The following is an 18,710-nucleotide window of genomic DNA, read 5'->3' as shown; positions in this document are numbered from 1 at the left end:
GATAAAAAATGTGGTCCTGTCATTTTAGATACCGCCTTACCAAAATTGCAGTGGACACGGCTGCTGGGCCATATCAGAATCACACTGTGGTTTTTCTGGGATCAGAGAAGGGAATCATCTTGAAGTTTTTGGCCAGGATAGGAAATAGTGGTTTTCTAAATGACAGCCTTTTCCTGGAGGAGATGAGTGTTTACAACCCTGAAAAGTAAGTAGAATATTTGGTTCTTTCTTAGTAATTATTTGTTGTGCTATTATGGCCCCTTTCATTCAGAGAAAATCATGACTTAGGTTTTATGCATTTTTAGATGACTTTTTAGTGCTGTTTGTAAAAAATCTTTTAACACTAAAAAGCATTATTTTCTCCTTGCCAGTGAGTGTGTATGTTTATATAGATACATATATATGTGTGTGTTTACGTGTGTGCATGAGCATAAGGATTTATGTGTTTCACCGCCAGTTAGATCAGATTAAGAGATTGCCTTGTGGGCTGGGAAGTGGGATGTGAGGGTGGCGCCCAGAAAAAGAGAAGAGTCTATTAATGATATTGTCTTGCCTGATGAAATTAGATGCAGCTATGATGGAGTCGAAGACAAAAGGATCATGGGCATGCAGCTGGACAGAGCAAGCAGCTCTCTGTATGTTGCATTCTCTACCTGTGTGATAAAGGTTCCCCTTGGCCGGTGTGAGCGACATGGGAAATGTAAAAAGTATGTATCTTGCCTCATTGACAATTAGAAAGTCCATGGTGGCTAGGAAACACTCCTAGGTAGCTCACGGTCATCCTCTTTCTACAGAACCTGTATTGCCTCCAGAGACCCGTATTGTGGATGGATAAAGGAAGGTGGTGCCTGTACCCATTTATCACCCAACAGCAGGTAAGGAGCCTGAGGTGTGGGAGAGGGTAAAGTGGCTTCCAGCCAAGGTGTATTCTAGATGTAAGATTTGCTCTGCTCACACACACCACCACACAGCTTTCTGTGCAAACTCCAGCAACAGGACTGTCAGCCTTTCTCCTTCCCTTTCCCATTTCATAGAGCCTCACCACATCACATGTGGCAGATTTCCAATTGATTAATCATTCTCGGACTGATTTAAAACACAGAATGGAAACACAGTGGGCTTCGATGTATTCCCTGGAGAGAGAGACAAGAAGGTGCCTGCCTTGATCATCATGGTGGGAGAAAAGGAGCAATAGGATACCAATTAGATTAGTGAGTGGTTTGTCCAGCCACAGCAAAACTGGCTCTTGTAATTGACTGTGCAGGGCTGAGAAGAAATTGCAGAACATTTGTTAAGCAATGCAATTGTACTGCAGGCATGGTGTATACATCCAATAAACCTTTTCCTGCGCTGAAGAACAGTTGACCCTATTACTCGTTAGGCCGACAATCAATTCTTGGCAGTTCTCCAACAGATCAGCTAGTGAGGCCAGTCCACCATGCCTATGATTTTGGTGTTTAAAATTGTTACCCTGGCTTTAAATGCTTAGATGGCATTGGCTAAGAGGTTTCTTTTTATGCTTTTACTTTAGTGGATGTGAAATCCAAAATAAATTTGCGAAAGTATTCAATGTTTATCTTTGATGGGTTGTGGCAAGCTGTTTAGGAGGTTAGATAGCACAGATGTTCCTTCAACACAGCCATTTCTTCAACCTCCTCAGATCCAAAGGGGGAACAGAACCATCTTTAAATCACTCTGAGCCTCCTTTCCTATTTCAGAATAGCTAAACAAACAGATCGAGGGCATATCTGATGACTACCACCTGCATAATTTGAGGACAAGTATTCTCATAAACAGAGCTGATGATAACCATAAAATCTGACCTGGAAATTTGACTAATGCAAAAGGTTGAGTCTCTGCATATTATTAGAACAGCTTTGCAAGTAGCATTATTGACATGCTATAATTTTAGAGCTTTGTACCTTTGCATGGGAACCCTCAAGGTAGAGGGGAAAGGATCACAAAGCGTGGTGAGGGGAGCTATGAGATGACCTATGTCCTTCCTGTGTTCAACATGTGCCCGAAGAGTATAAGACTGATTTTTAAAAATTATTGTTAAGTCAATATAAGAACTCCAAAATAGTTTCCTTAAGGTTTGCATTCATATTTCAATGATGCTGGCATTGCTGAAAACATGGGACGCTCCCTTTGGAGAGTGGGCTGCAGGGCATGACGAATATTGGCTGTCATTACCACTAGAAATCTTCATCTTTTGAGGGGTTTGATTTTTAATGTGGCAAAAAAGATTAGAAACCAAACATGGTGGATTATTAGATCAAGCTGTGACTTTCAAACTAGTTTTCCTATATGGCTCATAAATAAACTCTGAAAGCAGTTGCAAAATAAGAGTTTCAATTATATTATGGGAATATGTACAAAGTGCCCCCAAAGGAAGGTGACTCTGGTGTGCTTATTTTAAAAATCAAAATAGCTTTTATTAAAATTGGTTTTGTTAATGTCATGCTGCTTGTACAGCCCAATGGTGACTTGGAAGAAACATGAGCATGTCAAAGAGAATAATAGTAGTACTCCCAAGGACTGGGGCAGGGCTGGGAGTGAACAAATAGCCAAGTGGTCTCCACAAAATGCACCACCAGCTCCTGTCCCCTCACTTGGACCTTTGAACACTTTATCGTCCAAGTTTTTGGCTAGATAAATGTCTAGGCAAAAAACCTTGCCTAGGAAGGCAAGGGTAGGAGTGAAAAAGAGAATAGAGAAAAAAAGATTTTTCTTTTTAATTATAGACTTCTATATTGTTTCTATGAGGAGTGTATTTTAACATCTAAACTTCTTAAATGTTTAAGAAATGCTCAGAGAATTAGAGTAAAGAAGGATATAAATAATCTGCAAGCTAATTATCTCCCTGAACAGTATCTGAATTCACTGCTTAAACCATGGCTTATCTTTGGAGAGTCACCTAAGACTCGTTTCTATAAACTTCAGAGATAAATTTTAAAGCTGTTATGTATTTCTTTTTTGCGCCTGCCACTCAATTTGTCAAACTGTGTTACTGTCTTTAGTGAAACTTAAGACTCATTTCTGAAGACTCACGTTATTGTATTCGTTTCTGTCTCTCTTTCCCTTCCTTTTTTAAAAGACTGACTTTTGAGCAGGACATAGAGCGTGGCAATACAGATGGTCTGGGGGACTGTCACAGTAAGTACAGCCTTTTATCCATTTTTATCTTTCAGCAAAGATGCTTTCAGTGAACGGCCTAGAAACATCAGCTCACATGTGGAACTGAGTGCAGCTGACACTGAAGCATGCGTAAATGACAGAAATCATCTTCTAAATATCAAATAAAGAAAGCAGTGTGTTCTAAAGCCAGTGTTGTCAATGTTGTCACTATAAATGCTGGCACCTATTTCATTAATTCTAATGCAGGGGAAAAAATTCACTCTAGAGGATATTAACTGTAGCAAAGCAGTAAGTTAAATCAGCATTTCCATTACAAAATGACAGTTTTGCTGTTTTTAAAAACGTGCTTTTATACTGTCATTTTCAGGCAAATAATAAAAAGATTGATCATTGTACTCTAGCTTTTTAACTGAGTGGGCCTGTTTTATTCTTGAACATATCAACTAACAAAAGCAATTATGTTTTTAAATTAGATTTGTGTCTATTACCATATGTGATAGGAAAAAAATTTCAGAAATAACCCACAAGTACAAGGCAATTCAAAATAATCTTTTTATAGGAATTGGCCTACTATGTAAATCTCAGAGTTCGTTATTAAATGGTAACATTTTAGTTAGAACTTTACGTAAAGGATCTGGCTCAAATTTCTGCCCAGTTGTCATGTGACCCGATTAATATCAATATTCTGAAAATGCTTTATTAATGCTAATTTAAAGAATAATACCATACTCTTGGAAAATATGTTTAGTTTGTGCTGTTTCGAATGTTATATATGCTGAATTTCAAGAAGCTTGCATTCAAAATGGCACCAAATAATCGCTTCTAAGGGAATGAAGCTATATTATCCTGATATTTGATTCCATAATGAAAATCATGGATATAACTCTAAATCTTTCAGTCATGAGTACTGAAATTTCAGACTCTAAAGTGTCATTCAAGTTTCTACCTTATCTTTTTTAGAGATTAGTTATAATCAAATAAAGAGGGCTAAAGGCACCCTTATCTCCAAATCTTTGTCATATACATATTTTTCATTTACAAATATTATATATTGGCAACAATTCTTATTATGTCTTATGCACAAAATTGATGAGTTAATAAATAAGCATAGGAGAGTGTCATCACCAAAGGATGTATGTTACGTGTGTGCATTCATCCATATCAGGGAAATAGTTTGATGTTTGATCAGTGGAACTTAATCATCTTGGTGCATTATAGCTTTATTTGCAAGGAAACAGGTTTTAAGATGTGTGTGTGTGTGTGTGTGTGTGCGCGTGTGCGCACGCTTTATTAACAGCTTAGTTAGCTGATATTAATGAGCCATTTTCATCATATTTATATTATTGCGATAGTGGTGTCTGTAGAAAACTAGGGGTGTAGATTTGGATCAAATCAGAAAATACGTGAACCATGTAAAGATGGTTGTTACTGTGTCTATAAAATGTCCACTGTACCAGTAGGCTCACACCCTTATCTGTGTTCTCAGGCAGAAGAACCTAAGGAAGCCTCTGTATGTAGCATAGGGGAGGCTCTCAGGTCCCAACCCTGTGATTTACTCTTTATTTCCAGAGTAATCTTAGTGATCAAGCCCCTGGATCTGCCTTCGTGCTTTGTAGTGTGCCCTTGACCTTTAACCCCACTCTTGCTGAGGCACTTGCCAAGGGTGCTTGCTCGGGGCAGGAGGTAAAGCTGACCCTCTGCCTGCCTGCCTTTGCTCATGGCTTCTCCTCTCCCCGTGTTCCTGCTGAAGCATGAAATACCTCTATCAGACAGACCTATCCCCACATAGGTATTCAGGGAGGATTTCTCTAACTGGTGCAGTCATTATAACTGGTACAAAATTAACAGGATTTTAAAGGGAAATGAGGAAATCACAAAGAGCCAGTGTTGGAGGCTGAGTGAACCAGAGATCTGACCCCAACACACAGCACACACCCAGATATGTTACCTAATATGTGTAAGGGTTTGTTTTTTGTTTTAACTTCCAAACTAAAACCCCTGATGATTTCAGAACACTGCAACACTGGACAGTTTCTCCCAGCATGGTTGTGAGGATGAAGTAAAAAGAGAATGTAAAGAAAAAATGTTTTCTTTTTAAGTGTGGTCCAGGTATCACTTATGCATATGCGTGTCCCTCAGTATAAAGAAGGGTTTAAACTCTCAAAGTCGCCTATAATTGCAGTTACCATTTCGTCTGCCAACTCTTGCATTTTCTCTGCCTCTTGGCAAAGGCAGTGACTTGGAGGAAATTCACTTGGTGGAAGAGATATGGAGGTGTGAAATCGGACTGAGTATAAAGCATCTTACATTACACGCAGAAATTAAAAAGCACCTACTTAGTATCGGGGACCATACCCTGGCATAGTTCTGTGTTAGTTCATTCCCACTTACATAAGTCGCACTAAGCAGAGTGTAAAACGTCAAGTAACCTTCTCCTCCCTTTTGTCTTTCAGATTCCTTTGTGGCACTGAATGGTAAGGAAGATATTACTCTCATAATTTCATACGGGTGGAAACCTATCTGAGAATGTCTATTTCATTAATCCTCTTGAGTATGTTCAAATCTTAAGTTTCTTTTTAATTAATTTTTTATCCTCATCATTTTTTTATAGACATTTCAACTCCTCTACCAGATCATGAAATGTCTTACAACACAGTGTATGGTCAGTTTACAGACTTTTTTTTTTTTTTTTAATTCGTGAAGTCATTCATCCAGCACTAGTTTATAGTTTTCATTCCTAAACATCATGGACCAGATTCTTTGTTACTTTAGGGCCCCAATTCACTAAAATTATTTATAAATTGCACCGTCCTTCAAAAATCACTCTGCCTATGTGAGACAATTGATGTGGGAGACTGAGTCCTAAATTTTTAATCCAGATAACATGAAATATGCCAACCTTAGGGAATTTGGTGAATACATTTAATGAGTTCTTGAGGGAGAAGAAATTGCTTTCGAACATAAGTATATCCAAGACAAAGGAATAGTGCTCATAACTGATAGACTATAGCTCCTCAGCTGATACAGTTCACCATCCCCCAAAATGCTGGCACTCAGGACAATACCCTCTGCTGGCGAAAATCTATACAGGATACACAGGTCAGGCTCTTATTAGACAAAACTTTCCAATATAGTATGCAATTGGCCACTGAAATTTAAGGTCAAAAAGAGTATGAATATTTAGACATGTTTTCAGTGCGACTTCTTCAGAATGTAGACAAGGAAGAGTGACCCAGTGGAAATGATGTGCAAACAGGATTTATCTCATTGTTCTTGGTCTGAAATACACAATGACTATATTAAACAAAGCTACTAAGCCCATAAACAGAATATTCTGAACTCTTTATATGAGAAGTTGAAATGGAGTGGTTCCATTTACATTTCTCAAGGTACCCCCAAATATTTGTTAGGGTAAACTATCCACGTGTTTTTTTAAAGTATGATACGAAAAACATCTGTGTGATGGCAAATTTAACCCTCTGCATTATAATGGCAGCTGTGAGTTTCATGCATACACAGTCATTTTACAGTTTGTGTATTTGAGATATATAATCAAGCAACAGATCCAGGACAGTCTTTAAGTACAGAAGTAGGTAAATAAGAGAGGGAGAAAAATAAATTTTAAAAAAGGGAAAAGAAAAGAAACAAAGGGGAAGGAAAAGAAAGCAATGCAGATTTATGATCCAAAGAAATAGTTCCTGATGGCTCCAAATGTGTTTAATAGCTCTTTGTAAACTCTCACTCCCTGAGTCAAATTAGCAAACATAAAAAGCCTTTTTGAATATCTTAAAGACTGGCTTATACATTGGAGCTGTGTAGGTATGGAAAACGGTGCTTGGTTTCTCCTGACTGGCCCCCTTGTGAAGTAAGGCAGTGTGGAGCAGATGGGCCCACAGAATTCATCCACCTTTAATGTTCCCTCATCTATGATTGAAACCAGAATATTGAACACCAAAGACTAGAAGAAAAATTGCTCAGAAGGCAGATGTCACCTAGTTGAGACTGCCTTGAGGAAAAAACCGCACTTAGCATCTGCTTTTTTCCAATATGATACTTCGCGATCATTTCCTATAATTGAATAGTCTTCATCAGATTTTGAGAAATTAAGATCTTGAAAAGAATTGAACGAGCAACCTCCCCAGCATTCATCAATCATACCAAGACCAATTTTAACTCCCAGGTAATTTCTTAGATAGAATAATTAAGCCATGAGATACTCTTATGAACAAAAATCACTGCCTAAGCTATGTTCTCTCTTATTTCCTTTACAAAAGGAAAGGTGCTTATTAATGCTTCCGTGTTAACACTTTAAGGGATGATGCTCATTCATTTTCAGGTCTTGAGGCAACTAAAGAAGAGTTGGAATTTGTCTTTCAGCTAATGATCCTATCCATTTCAGGCTAAATCTATTCAATGTGAAGCAGTTAGATGATTAATTGACCATCAAAATGAGGGCTGGTTCAGACAGTACTTACGAAAATATTGGCAACTTTTTAAAATAAACCATTGCAAGGGATGTTAATTTTGGAGTTAATAAACCCAGAATAGATTTCACTAATTCATTCAGCAAATACTTGTTGAGTGACTACTGTGTCCTAGGCACTGTACTGGGCACTGTATTTGTAGCATCGAAAGAAGAAGCAAATTGCTATTTGTATGAGCATGGATATAGACAAGGAAGCCAACTCCAAAGTAAAAAGTGCACGCACACTGTTTCTAGCTGTGTCCTCTGCAGGTCCTGCACTCTGTGGCTGAGTGTAGTCTCATAGAGCCAACTACAAAACCAGAACTGCCCAACCCAGGAAAAGGGATCATTTAATAAATGATGCAGAGTTTCTGCTTGTCAAAGGCTCTGTGTCACACCAATTACATATGCAAGAATCCCTTTTAGTGAATTGGGCCCTGATTATTTTCCTTCTCTCTTCCTCTCTTGTATTGATTTAGTGTCTCTGTTTTGTGTCTAATTGTCTACAAACATTGTTAATAGGTTATAGTAGTATGAAGGGCATCTAACCTCTGGAATTACAATGACTTGTAGATATAGAGAAACAATATGATGCATTAAAGTTAACTTTCAAAATATACCTATTTGTATTTTATGAGAATGATAAAGTATAAGCTCCACTGATTAAAATGTGACCTTTCTTATTGGACTGACAAGACCAAAATATAGATTCCAAATCTATTGACATATGATATCACATCCACAAATGTTTGCCTATTTTTGCAGCATTATTTTGGTTGCAAAGTCTCTTAGGGAATGCACAATAATAATACAACCTTAAAAATCAGACTAGAAGAAGGAGTATAAGTGGTTTCCTTGTAATATTTTTTTTAAGCTTCGAGAGGTAATAACACATCTTTGAATTCAAACTGAGGACTGCTGCCTAATGGTGCTTTTACAGGGTGGTTGTAAAATTTTTGAGAGTCAGGTATTGCTTTCTCTGACTGTTTCATTCACCATTGGCACGTGTTTCCTATCCTCAAGCATAAGTTTAAAAGATTACAAACCTCATGCTGCTCAGTTTTTTCTTTCGAGTAAATCAGATGCATGGTTTCTCTAGATTTACATATAGAAAATCGAGATGTGGTGGGTATTAGACTAACACTTCAGTGATAGGAAGAAGAGACTGATTTCTCACATTTGTGTAAAACATTTTCCTACCTAACTACCATCTGGTCCACATTAATTTCCTCTCATAGCCATAGCTTTCCATTACCAATGAGTTTTCCATGTATTCGCAGCATATGGGCCAGGAAATCTTTCTACAGAGAATGTGTCCCTTAGGCATATATTTCCCCTAGATTACCGTATTAAGAAATGTTCTCCCTGAACCATACTTATGGCATTACCATAAAATTGCCCCTTGAACACAGTTAAATTGAAAGTGCTCAAAATGCATATCAATTCAGGTAAAAGAAATCTTGCTACTTGGAGGGGAGGTATTTTTTATTCTTCCCCACTTTCTCTTTCTAACTCCCTACAAAGCTATTTCTAATTGTTTGCTTATGCTGGGCACTGAATTTTCTCTTAGGCTGACCATATATTTTATCAGAGTAGTCTTGAATTCAGGAGTGGAAAAAAAAAGTTATGTTTTAGACCTCAATGTAAGCTGAAAGGAAATAAACGAACTTCTATATTTCCATTTCTCAGGCTGATTTTCCTGCCCCTGTTCTCTTATCTGTATCATGACATGAGATGTGAAACTCAGAAATGTAAAAACAAAAAGTCTAGAATAAAGCATTCCTTGGATTTTAAATGAACATGCTTTTAGCAGCTGGACACAAAGCAGACTATTTTCAACGAATTGGATGTTTCTCACTTGTGTGAGAGCCAAACAAGTGCCATACAGAAAGGGACCTCTTCAATGTTACCAAAGCTTTGTGGCAGCATTTAAGTGTGGTGGCTCCACAGAAGTCATTATAGCATGGACGAGCCACTTGGCTTGCTTATTCCTGCTAAGCAAAGTTTTAGGAAGATAAAAAGCTATCTTTGCTATATATGTTTTGTCTGTAATTTGCAATATTACAGTCTCCTGGGGGGAAATCCAACTTCCAATAATAATTGTAAAAAAAAATGCACTGTACTTATTCTTATAATCTGTCTTTCTAGAGGCCAATATTTTATTTATCATGTGCATGGTGATCATACTTCAAGGCTGGAGCTTTTGGAGTTGTTGTGAGTCTGCCCTACTTTCCACCAAAGGCACCAATTATACATGCACAGTAGTTGCCCTTGTATCTTTTAAAAATTGTTTAAGAGGTTGCTCTATGTAAGCCAAAAACTCCAGTTGAAAATCACAAGGAGGTCATCTTTTATTTCTACCAGAGAGAACAGGTAGTAGGGCTTCTTTAAATCATTGTGTCAGCTTGGATCAAAGCACCTGATACAATCTGTATTTAACCTTGTGGAATGATGGAGGGAGAGCTTACGAATGAATTCACAGGAAATGGCTAGAGTTTCTGCTGTAACTCTCAACCTAGCCATTCTTCTCATATTATCCTATGGTAGCTTATCTGAACCTCAGAAATCTATCCTTTTCTAATTTGAGTCATTTTAGTCAATGCAGCCTCAAAAACGGAAACCATCTATTGAAATAAGACACAAAAGGGACAGCCTTAATAGCGTGTAGCCGTTGAAGCCTCCATTCCAATGAAAAGACAGTGGGAATAGATCCCTTTGGAAACCAATAACTACTCCCAGAAAGAGGAATGCCTGTGAAGTTGAGTTGAACCGGAAGACTAGACACACTGTAGAACCTCCATAGTAAGGCTTCAGAGTAACTGAGTTACTTGTGATAGGGACAAGACTTACCCACTACCAGAAACCTGCCCCACTGGTCACAAACGGGATTCCCAGAGTGGGCACTTTCTGTGTTTAGTGCTGCCACGGGAATATCAAAGAAGGACACTGGCCTTTCTTGAGCACCTATGTGTTAGACACTGTGCAAGATGCTTTCACCATTATGTCACTATCCTCCCAACACCAAGAGGTATCTTTATCCCCACTGGGTGCACAGGAAGAGATTAAGTGATTCCCCGAGGCCCACCCAGCAAGTGTCAGAGACAGGATCTGGCCCTTCCTTTTCTAACTATAAGTTCAAGGGGCTTTCTGCTGAACACACCCCACACCACCACTACCACCACTAAGCCGTGTCATTTCTAGGGCGGTCTCCTCTCAGTCTTACAGCCAGCTTGGGTGTCCCACCTCCAGGCCTCTGAGCAAAGGGAATGTGGGTCTCTCCAGTGATGTTTTCCTAACTGTATTTGTGATGAAAACAGGGCACTCCAGTTCCCTCTTGCCCAGCACAACCACATCAGATTCGACGGTTCAAGAGGGGTATGAGTCTAGGGGAGGAATGCTGGACTGGAAGCATCTGCTTGACTCACCTGACAGCACAGACCCTTTGGGGGCAGTGTCTTCCCATAATCACCAAGACAAGAAGGGTAAGGCCTTGGAAATGCCTCTTCCTCTCGGGGTAGAGGGAGGGAAAAGTGGGGAGGACTGTGTAACTGCTTCCAGCTGAATTTTGGCAACATTTAAGGAACCTCCAATGTGCTATGATTGAAAGTTTCTTGAAAAAGACTGCAACCCCATCCTCTATGTGAGACTTGATCCTAAATTATTCTCTGACCAAGGAAAAACCACACAAAACAAATAATATATCCTCTGAACTTCCTCTACCCAAAAAAGGTGTGGCTTGGCCCGAAGCAGATGCTGGCTTCTGACATCCCTTGCCACTCTTCTTAGTCTCATTCTGTGATTTTTGGACCCTCTTTTCCCACCATAATGTGATGGAATGCAGTTCGCGCTTTGGCAAGTGAATGCAATTGAAGTAATGGCCCTGTTAATCAGTGAATTGAGAAATAGCAGGACAAAGTCTTTTCTGGCTGGTAGCATCTCTCACTGTTGCATGGTGCTGAATTTGAATAGAGCCATGTTCTTCAGACGTACTGTAATTGCCCTTAGAGGATAGTAGCTAAGACAAAAATATGTTATTTAATCAAGCAGAATTGCTATGCATTTAAAACAGAAAGGAAGCCACACTAAATGAAAGGGACTCTACTGTGAACTGTCCTAAATTCTCCTTTGCTTTCTTTGCTTAGCTGCAGACAGGAAATGTCATCTCTTTTCTTGCCATTTGCTGCTTCTGGTAACACATCCTACTTTAGTTGCAGCTGCAACCAAAGAGGCCTTTACTTGTCCAAAAAACAGTCTTATAAATCAGAGACTGAAAAGCCCAGTTATGTTGCTGAGCTGTTTCCCCCCATTCAGAATTCTTTACTTCTATATGTTTTCAAGAGTTTCATCCAAGCGGGAGTTTGAGTTTCAAGGGCAGAGCAGCCACCGTGACCCTTGGAAGACAGTCGTTATCGCACCCTCCCCCAGAGTGTTCTGCATACATATCTCCATCTTCACTTTTAGACAATGCTTTCTGGTCAGACTCTCAGGCTACATTTTCATCTGCTTTTTTGCTTCTCATCTCCTGAGAGTGCTGGGCACTCTGCTGCTCTATTTGCCAAGTCAAAATATAAAGACGGAGCCCCTTTTGTCCTGTTCTTGAGCGTGTCCTCTTAACTGATTTTATTTTCTTCTATAGACTTCCCCTTAGTAATAAGCCCTGACTCAAATCTTCTTTTTTTTTTTTTTTTTTTGAGATGTAGTCTTAATCTGTTGCCCACGCTGGAGTGCAGTGGTGCGATCTCAGCTCACTGCAACCTCTGCCTCCCAAGTTCAAGAGATTCTCCCTGCCTCAGCTTCCCAAGTAGCTGGGATTATAGGTGCCTGCCACCACGCCTGGCTAATTTTTGTATTTTTTTTCAGTAGTGACAGGGTTTTGCCATGTTGGCCAGGCTGGTCTTGAACTCCTGACCTCAGGTGATTCCCCTGCCTCGGCTTCCCAAAGTGGTGGGATTACAGGCTTAAGCTGCTGCTCCTGGCCAAATCTTTTTTTTTTTTTTTTTTTTTTTTTTTTTTTAGCTGGTTTTGTCTTATCACCTTCTTTCAGTTTCAGGGATTCCCTGCTCTTTCCATCCCGAGAAAGCTCCAGGTAGAAGAGAAACTGTCCCGACAGATTACAAGCCTTAGCGTGTGCCATTATTTGTTATGTGTGGCTCCTGACCTCAGATGTGCTAGTCCTGACTGTATTCTCAAGAAGAAAAAACTTAGTAGAAACCACTTTGTTTTTTCCCACTGCGATTTTTCTGAAACAAAATAAATCAAACAGCCTTTCCAATAAAGCATTAAATATGCCAACTAAATATCTAGCTGTTGGTTGCAGTAATTTTCTTTTCACTTCACTGAGAGGGGTAGTGTGAATTTTCTCTAATCGTTAACTCCCTCCAAGGAATGGAGGTTCTCAAAGAGTCCAATTAACACTTTGACAGATCATTTTAAAATTCGGCATTGTTCATTCTCTTGGGTCTTATTATATTGACAAAGCTGGAAGCAGTCTACATATTGTCAAACAATGGTGGCAGAGGTGATTGCATGGGTGTTTAACATGATCACTGTTCTTGTGCTAGTAACTCCTTGCCTTGCCCTGTCAAATTTGAGTTTGTTTTTTATGATTGGTTGTATGTTTGATGGGGCAATGCCAATGAGTTGTTGTGCAGAAATTTTAAAGAAAAGATGTAGCTTAATGTTCCTTTTATCATAGTTTTTATGATTTTAATTTCCATTTTGCTCCAAATTGTTTTTTGTTTAATGTTCATGATTTATTTTCAACTTCTGTTTCGTTTTGCCAAGCACTGTGTGGTATGACTTAGTGATGGTGTTACTCCATTGGAAAAGTCTTGTTCCTTTTCTGACTCATCACGGAGTCCCTTAACTTGAACCAATCTGTGATGCCTTCGCTTCTTTTCATTCCCTGATGTCGGTGCCTTAATGATGTCACATCCGTGTATGCAGCATCTCCCGGGATGCAAGAGTTTCATGGGTTTTCTAAGGGCCTGTGATGGGTGCTCTGTCTACTGGGTCGATTGTCTCATGAGAATGTGACATTTGTGTGCCCCAGCTTTAGGAGCTAAATATACTCTGGAATTGTTTCTAAAATCCATCACGTTTCCTCACTAAGCAGACAATGTGCCCGCTGACCAGCTTGCTGAGGAGTCAAGTGTCCATTGCCCATTTTATTTTGGCCACTGGTAAAAAGGCCCATGGCTCTACTCTGCAGATATGCTGACTGCCAGTGAGCTGGTCCCATTCTTTGTCCACTTCATCCTCCAAACAATTCTCCATTTCCAGAGTATGTTTGCTGCGTTTTTCTTTCTTTTCCTTGCTATGTCTTTCGTCTTGATTTAATCCTGTGCGTCCCTCACATTCTGTCGAAACACCCTTCCTCACCTTGCAGCCTAACCCCCTTCTGCTACCATTGTTCTTAGCCTCCCCCTTTCAAAATAACAGACCCAAACCCTCTGCCCCTCTGTGGAATGTTCCAAGGCTCTTTCCTTCTACACTGTTTGTAGCATTCTGATGCTGTATGTATATACAGTCATACTAACAAAGCGTGAGAAGAGACCTGCACAGCACGCGGAAGCATTATCATAGAAAATGAAGTAATTTTCTCTCTCAGTAACTGGCCTTGCCCTTCATTACCCTACTGGCCTTGTCTAATGTCTCTTGTCCTTGCTGCTTTTCTTTAAAATTGCCTGATATCTTTCAAGCCCTGGATTCATTAGTAAAAACACAGCCAACTGCTCTGTTTTATCTCTGGTTCCCTACATGTCTGGAGCCTCTAGAGCGAGCCCTTTAATCACCAAGTTGATAAATGAGATGCAGCCCTGACTACTTCTTTCTTGGTTTTGCCACATTAAAAAATACATATTATTTATTCCCCCTATAACTATTGAGGTCGTAATGGGTAGTTACAAAGGGGCTCTAATCACACATAAATAAGAAAGAAAATCCAGTTTATTTTTAGATCTGGCTTATTCTCCACCATCGCTTCCCACAGCAAAAGAAATAAGAGCTTTCTTTTTTAGGTTAAACAATACTGAGAACAAATAGCCACTCTTGTGCCTCTTATTCCTTACCAAAAGTAACAATACTTTAAAGCTGATTTCCAAGAAGTCTATGAGGTATGTAAGGAAATTAGCCACATCCAGAGCAGCCAAGAGAGCTGTGTAGCATACATATAAAATGTAAATGCTGACTACTGCTATGAGGACACAAGAATGTATCCTGAATAGAATAAAAATCCCCTACTTCATACTTTATTTTATAATAAAGAATTCTTGTGAGCTCTCAGAAAACAGACAAAATAATAAATATAGAGCAGTTCCCATTTAATCAGAAATTCCAGAGTTGTAGTATGCTTCTATCTTTTGGGAAATCTTTAAAGTGAGATATTATCACATTATTACATTTAGTCCAGAAAATATGCACATTAAAGACAAGAATAAGATATATTACAGAAACAGAATTTAAATTAGAGATTAAGTGAATAAGCTAAAATGGATAGCAAATGTTGAATGTATTTTAATCAATGTACAAGCTATTTGTATAAGCAGTTTTTAGTCTGGGAAATAATATTCCGGTAAGATTCATAAGATCTATAAAGATGAATAGTATTGTCCACATCTCACAATCCTAAATGGAATTTTATAAATCACAGAGGTTATCAATAATTCTCTTGATAGTTAATTATTTGTTCTTTAAATGTGCAGTAGCCTACAGCAGCATTGCCTCCGAGGGAGATGAGCAGCACCTTACACGGGATGATTTAGGTGGCAGGGACGTGGTGGCCTTCAAGAGTATTGAGTCATGTGGTGGAAATTTATGCCCTTTTCATTGCTCTTTCAGTCTTCCGCATTATCTTCTTGATTATGTGAAAGGAAAAGTCTCAGTTTGGTGTTTCCTCATTAACAACTCCCTAAACTTGCTACTATCTCTTTTTGACAAACAGAAAATAGGGTTTACACTGGGGCTTTGTCTTCCAGCTGGATCTAGCTGGAATTAACATTGTTTTGCTTTAAGTTAATTTTTATTTTTCTGGTTACATTTTATCTTTGAAAAGTGACACTTTTTTAAAATTTGTGATAATGATATCAAGTTTCCCTTTGAAATACATTTTAAAGGTAATTTAAATAGAATATTAAGTAAATAATGCAGGAGTTATGAAGGATATAAAAATACTAAGTAAATAATATGGTAGGTGAGATTCATTGTTATGACTAAAATTGTAGTATTGGTAGTTGAATGACCAAAGTTTAGGTGACTAAGTACTGTAGCAATTGAAGGAGTCCAGTGAAGATTAAACAAAGTTCTGACATTTGGAAGAATGAGATTTGATGACCACTATACCCTCTCCTGGCTGGGCTTGCAAAACCAAGTGAATACATGCGTCACTCCAAGTGTTGTAATTATATAATCCAGTGCCCTTCTGATTTCTTTGCTACCTACTGAGCTTTGGGTTTGGGGGTGGAAAGTTTTGTGAAATAGGAATTTAAAGTAACATGGATTTAGACTAACAAGAAATTAGCCACTCTAGGCTTGTTAAGCATCTGGCAAGTTTTTTCTCCACACCAGCAGCAAGCACCCTAGTGTGGTCTGCCGCTAGTTATTACTCAAATTGTGGCCTAGGGAAAGTTGATGTTTAGCCTTTCCACTTTTCATCTATTTTGCTGATATCCATAAGGACTCTTGTGCTACACAGTGTTGCCCGGCCTGGCAATAGCCTACCCTCGACCCTTCGCCTTTTGTCCGATTCAAACTTTACCTATTCTAAGTGCCAAGCCTTCAGTGTCAGCTGTCTTTATTAACGGACTGAGAAATCTCATTTTAGGTGAGTACAGTTAATAATAGATCCTACCCCCTGGTTACTCTTACATTTTAACACTCTCCAATGCTTAAAATCTAATGGATTTGGGATTTTAAAGCACCCTGGTTCTCCCAACACAGAAGGTAATTTTTTGGCTCCTATCAAGTCATATGTAAGTGATTTTATGGACAGAGAAAATTATTCCTGATGACAGTAATAAAGGAAGAAAAATAGGCCTCTCCTCTCTTCCTGACTCTTAAACTTGGGCTGAATTTTCTCTGCCATTTCTTCAGTAATATTACTGTAACAAAAACATTTTCTGAGGTGTCTCAAGCAGAATTTATCACTGGCTCTGTGGTGCAATTTGGATGCCAATAAGGAGTAAGAGGCTATATTAGAGATAGACGTAGTTCCTGTCCAAGAAATATCAAACACCAGACAGATGGAGCACAGGTAGACACAAAAGCACACCAAAAGGCCTTTATGACCAACATTCTCTTTGCGAAATGCCAAAACCACACACCACAGACTTTAAAAAAAAGTATTAGACAAGTAAAGACAATTTGGCTGAACACATCAAGGACACAGAACTGTGAAAGAGTTTTTCAGCTCCTTTCCTTCAGTTCTTTCCCTCAGTACCAATATTGTAGCAATAACACATCACTTGACAAGGAAGACGACGAAAGTGATGGATGTTTGGTAAAGGACTCATATTTAAATTTTTGTGGGAGTGTTGGCAAACTCAGGCTTTTATTTTTTTTTTAAGCCTAAGCTTTATTTCAAGAAAAAAAGAGCTCATACTAATTTGCATTCCTTTTATTAGTAAAAATGATCCTACTGCAGTCATTTTTAAATGTGAGAGTAGAGCAAGGCAGTTTCAAGGAGACTTCAGAAAAAGGGCTTCTGTCTTGGGGAGTACTAATAATGGGAGGGTAAGGGTTTTCACTTCCACTCAACAATGGAAAATTAACTGAGTCAGGTAGAACATGCATGGTCAGAGGCAAGGAACGCGAAGAGACAGTGAATTGATTGTGACGGTTCCAAAAACTCTTTTGAATTAGAGATCACTTATTTCTGATTTTGAAGGTTAGAGGAAAGGTATCCTTCAAAGTTCATAATAAATTTGGTACATAAGCTAGTACTGTTGCTGACTATGAAAAATACAATTCTTAATATTTAGTTCATCAGTATTTTTTTATTTATAAATTGTGCTATACATGCCCCATAAGGATTTATCATCATTTTTATTACTCTAAGCTTTTAGAGATTAAACAGTTTAATTTTTAGAGAGTAAAGATTTAGCATCATTTTTATTACACTACACTGCCTGTAATCTCAGCTACTTGGGAAGCTGAGGCAGGGGAATTACTTGAACCAGGGAGGTGGAGGTTGCAGTCAGCCGAGATCGGCCACTGCATTCCAGCCTGGGTGACAGAGGGAGACTTTGTCTCAAAAAAAAAAAAAGATTAACAATTTTAATCTCTGAAAGTTTGGGTGGGTTTAAAGAATATTTGTGGGAGTCATTTAAAGCACACTGTTTGGGAGAAGAAGAGTAGGGTTGCTGGGCAAAATACAGGATGCTCAGTTTATTTGAATTGCAGATACACCTGAATAATATTTTTAATATTGAAACAAAACTAAATAATTGTTAGTGTAAATACACCCCAAATGTTGCATAGGACATACTTTTAACTAAAACATTTTTGTTTATCCGAATTAACTGAGAGTACTTAAACTTTTTGCTACCTGACAATTCTATAGAAGATGTTACTGATTACTTACTCAGTGAATATAGAAGATCTAAATTATATATTACATTTGGCCTTTAACTCTTAGAAATCTAGAATAATCCATATCCTGATACGTTTAAGAAAAAAATCTTATTCCACGAAAAATATTCTTAGCATACTTAAGTTCAGAGAATGTCTATGAAATATTATATATATGTTTGAAATGTGATAAAGAGTAATTTAAAGATTATTAATGAAAACAGGCTTTCAAATGCCACTTTCAAGGCTCAGAAATCAAATTGTTCTTAAAGAGGAGCATGGTTAAAACTATCGGTTCTTTTATGTTTTACTTAACCTCAAAATTTCAACAACTGTTATGTTAACCATATGTATTCCTTTTTCCTTTCTAAAGTATATGGCTGCCCTCTTTTTTTTTTTTTTTTTCATTTACCATTTTCATGGCTTTGGAGGGGAAGAACTGGAATTCCGAAAGCACTAAAAAATAATAGTTTAATAATGGTGACAATCTCATCTCAAAGAAAGGCAAGACAGCAACCTTTCCTTTGTTTCTTTTTTCCTG

At 38.3% G+C, this 18,710-nt stretch overlaps 1 protein-coding gene across 3 annotated transcripts in view; it reads left to right on the top strand.

Annotated features, from left to right (window-relative positions):
• SEMA6A (semaphorin 6A) overlaps window positions 1–18,710 on the top strand; it is a 132,827-nt gene that overhangs the window by 97,365 nt on the left and 16,752 nt on the right. Inside the window, exons 13-19 of one of the 3 annotated variants that reach the window (XM_055298695.2) lie at window positions 29–205; window positions 567–707; window positions 795–875; window positions 3,098–3,156; window positions 5,592–5,612; window positions 5,750–5,800; window positions 10,921–11,085. In XM_055298695.2, coding sequence (XP_055154670.1) covers window positions 29–205; window positions 567–707; window positions 795–875; window positions 3,098–3,156; window positions 5,592–5,612; window positions 5,750–5,800; window positions 10,921–11,085 — 695 coding nt within the window. The remainder of the gene's footprint in view (window positions 1–28; window positions 206–566; window positions 708–794; window positions 876–3,097; window positions 3,157–5,591; window positions 5,613–5,749; window positions 5,801–10,920; window positions 11,086–18,710) is intronic. The other 2 variants (XM_055298696.2, XM_055298697.2) reach the window with 2 other exon arrangements.

The sequence above is a fragment of the Symphalangus syndactylus genome, chromosome 11 (genome assembly GCF_028878055.3).
Source record: "Symphalangus syndactylus isolate Jambi chromosome 11, NHGRI_mSymSyn1-v2.1_pri, whole genome shotgun sequence".
Classification (NCBI taxonomy): Eukaryota; Metazoa; Chordata; class Mammalia; order Primates; family Hylobatidae; genus Symphalangus; species Symphalangus syndactylus.
Note: the sequence above shows the minus strand (reverse complement) of the source record. Positions and strands in the feature narration are given on the sequence as shown.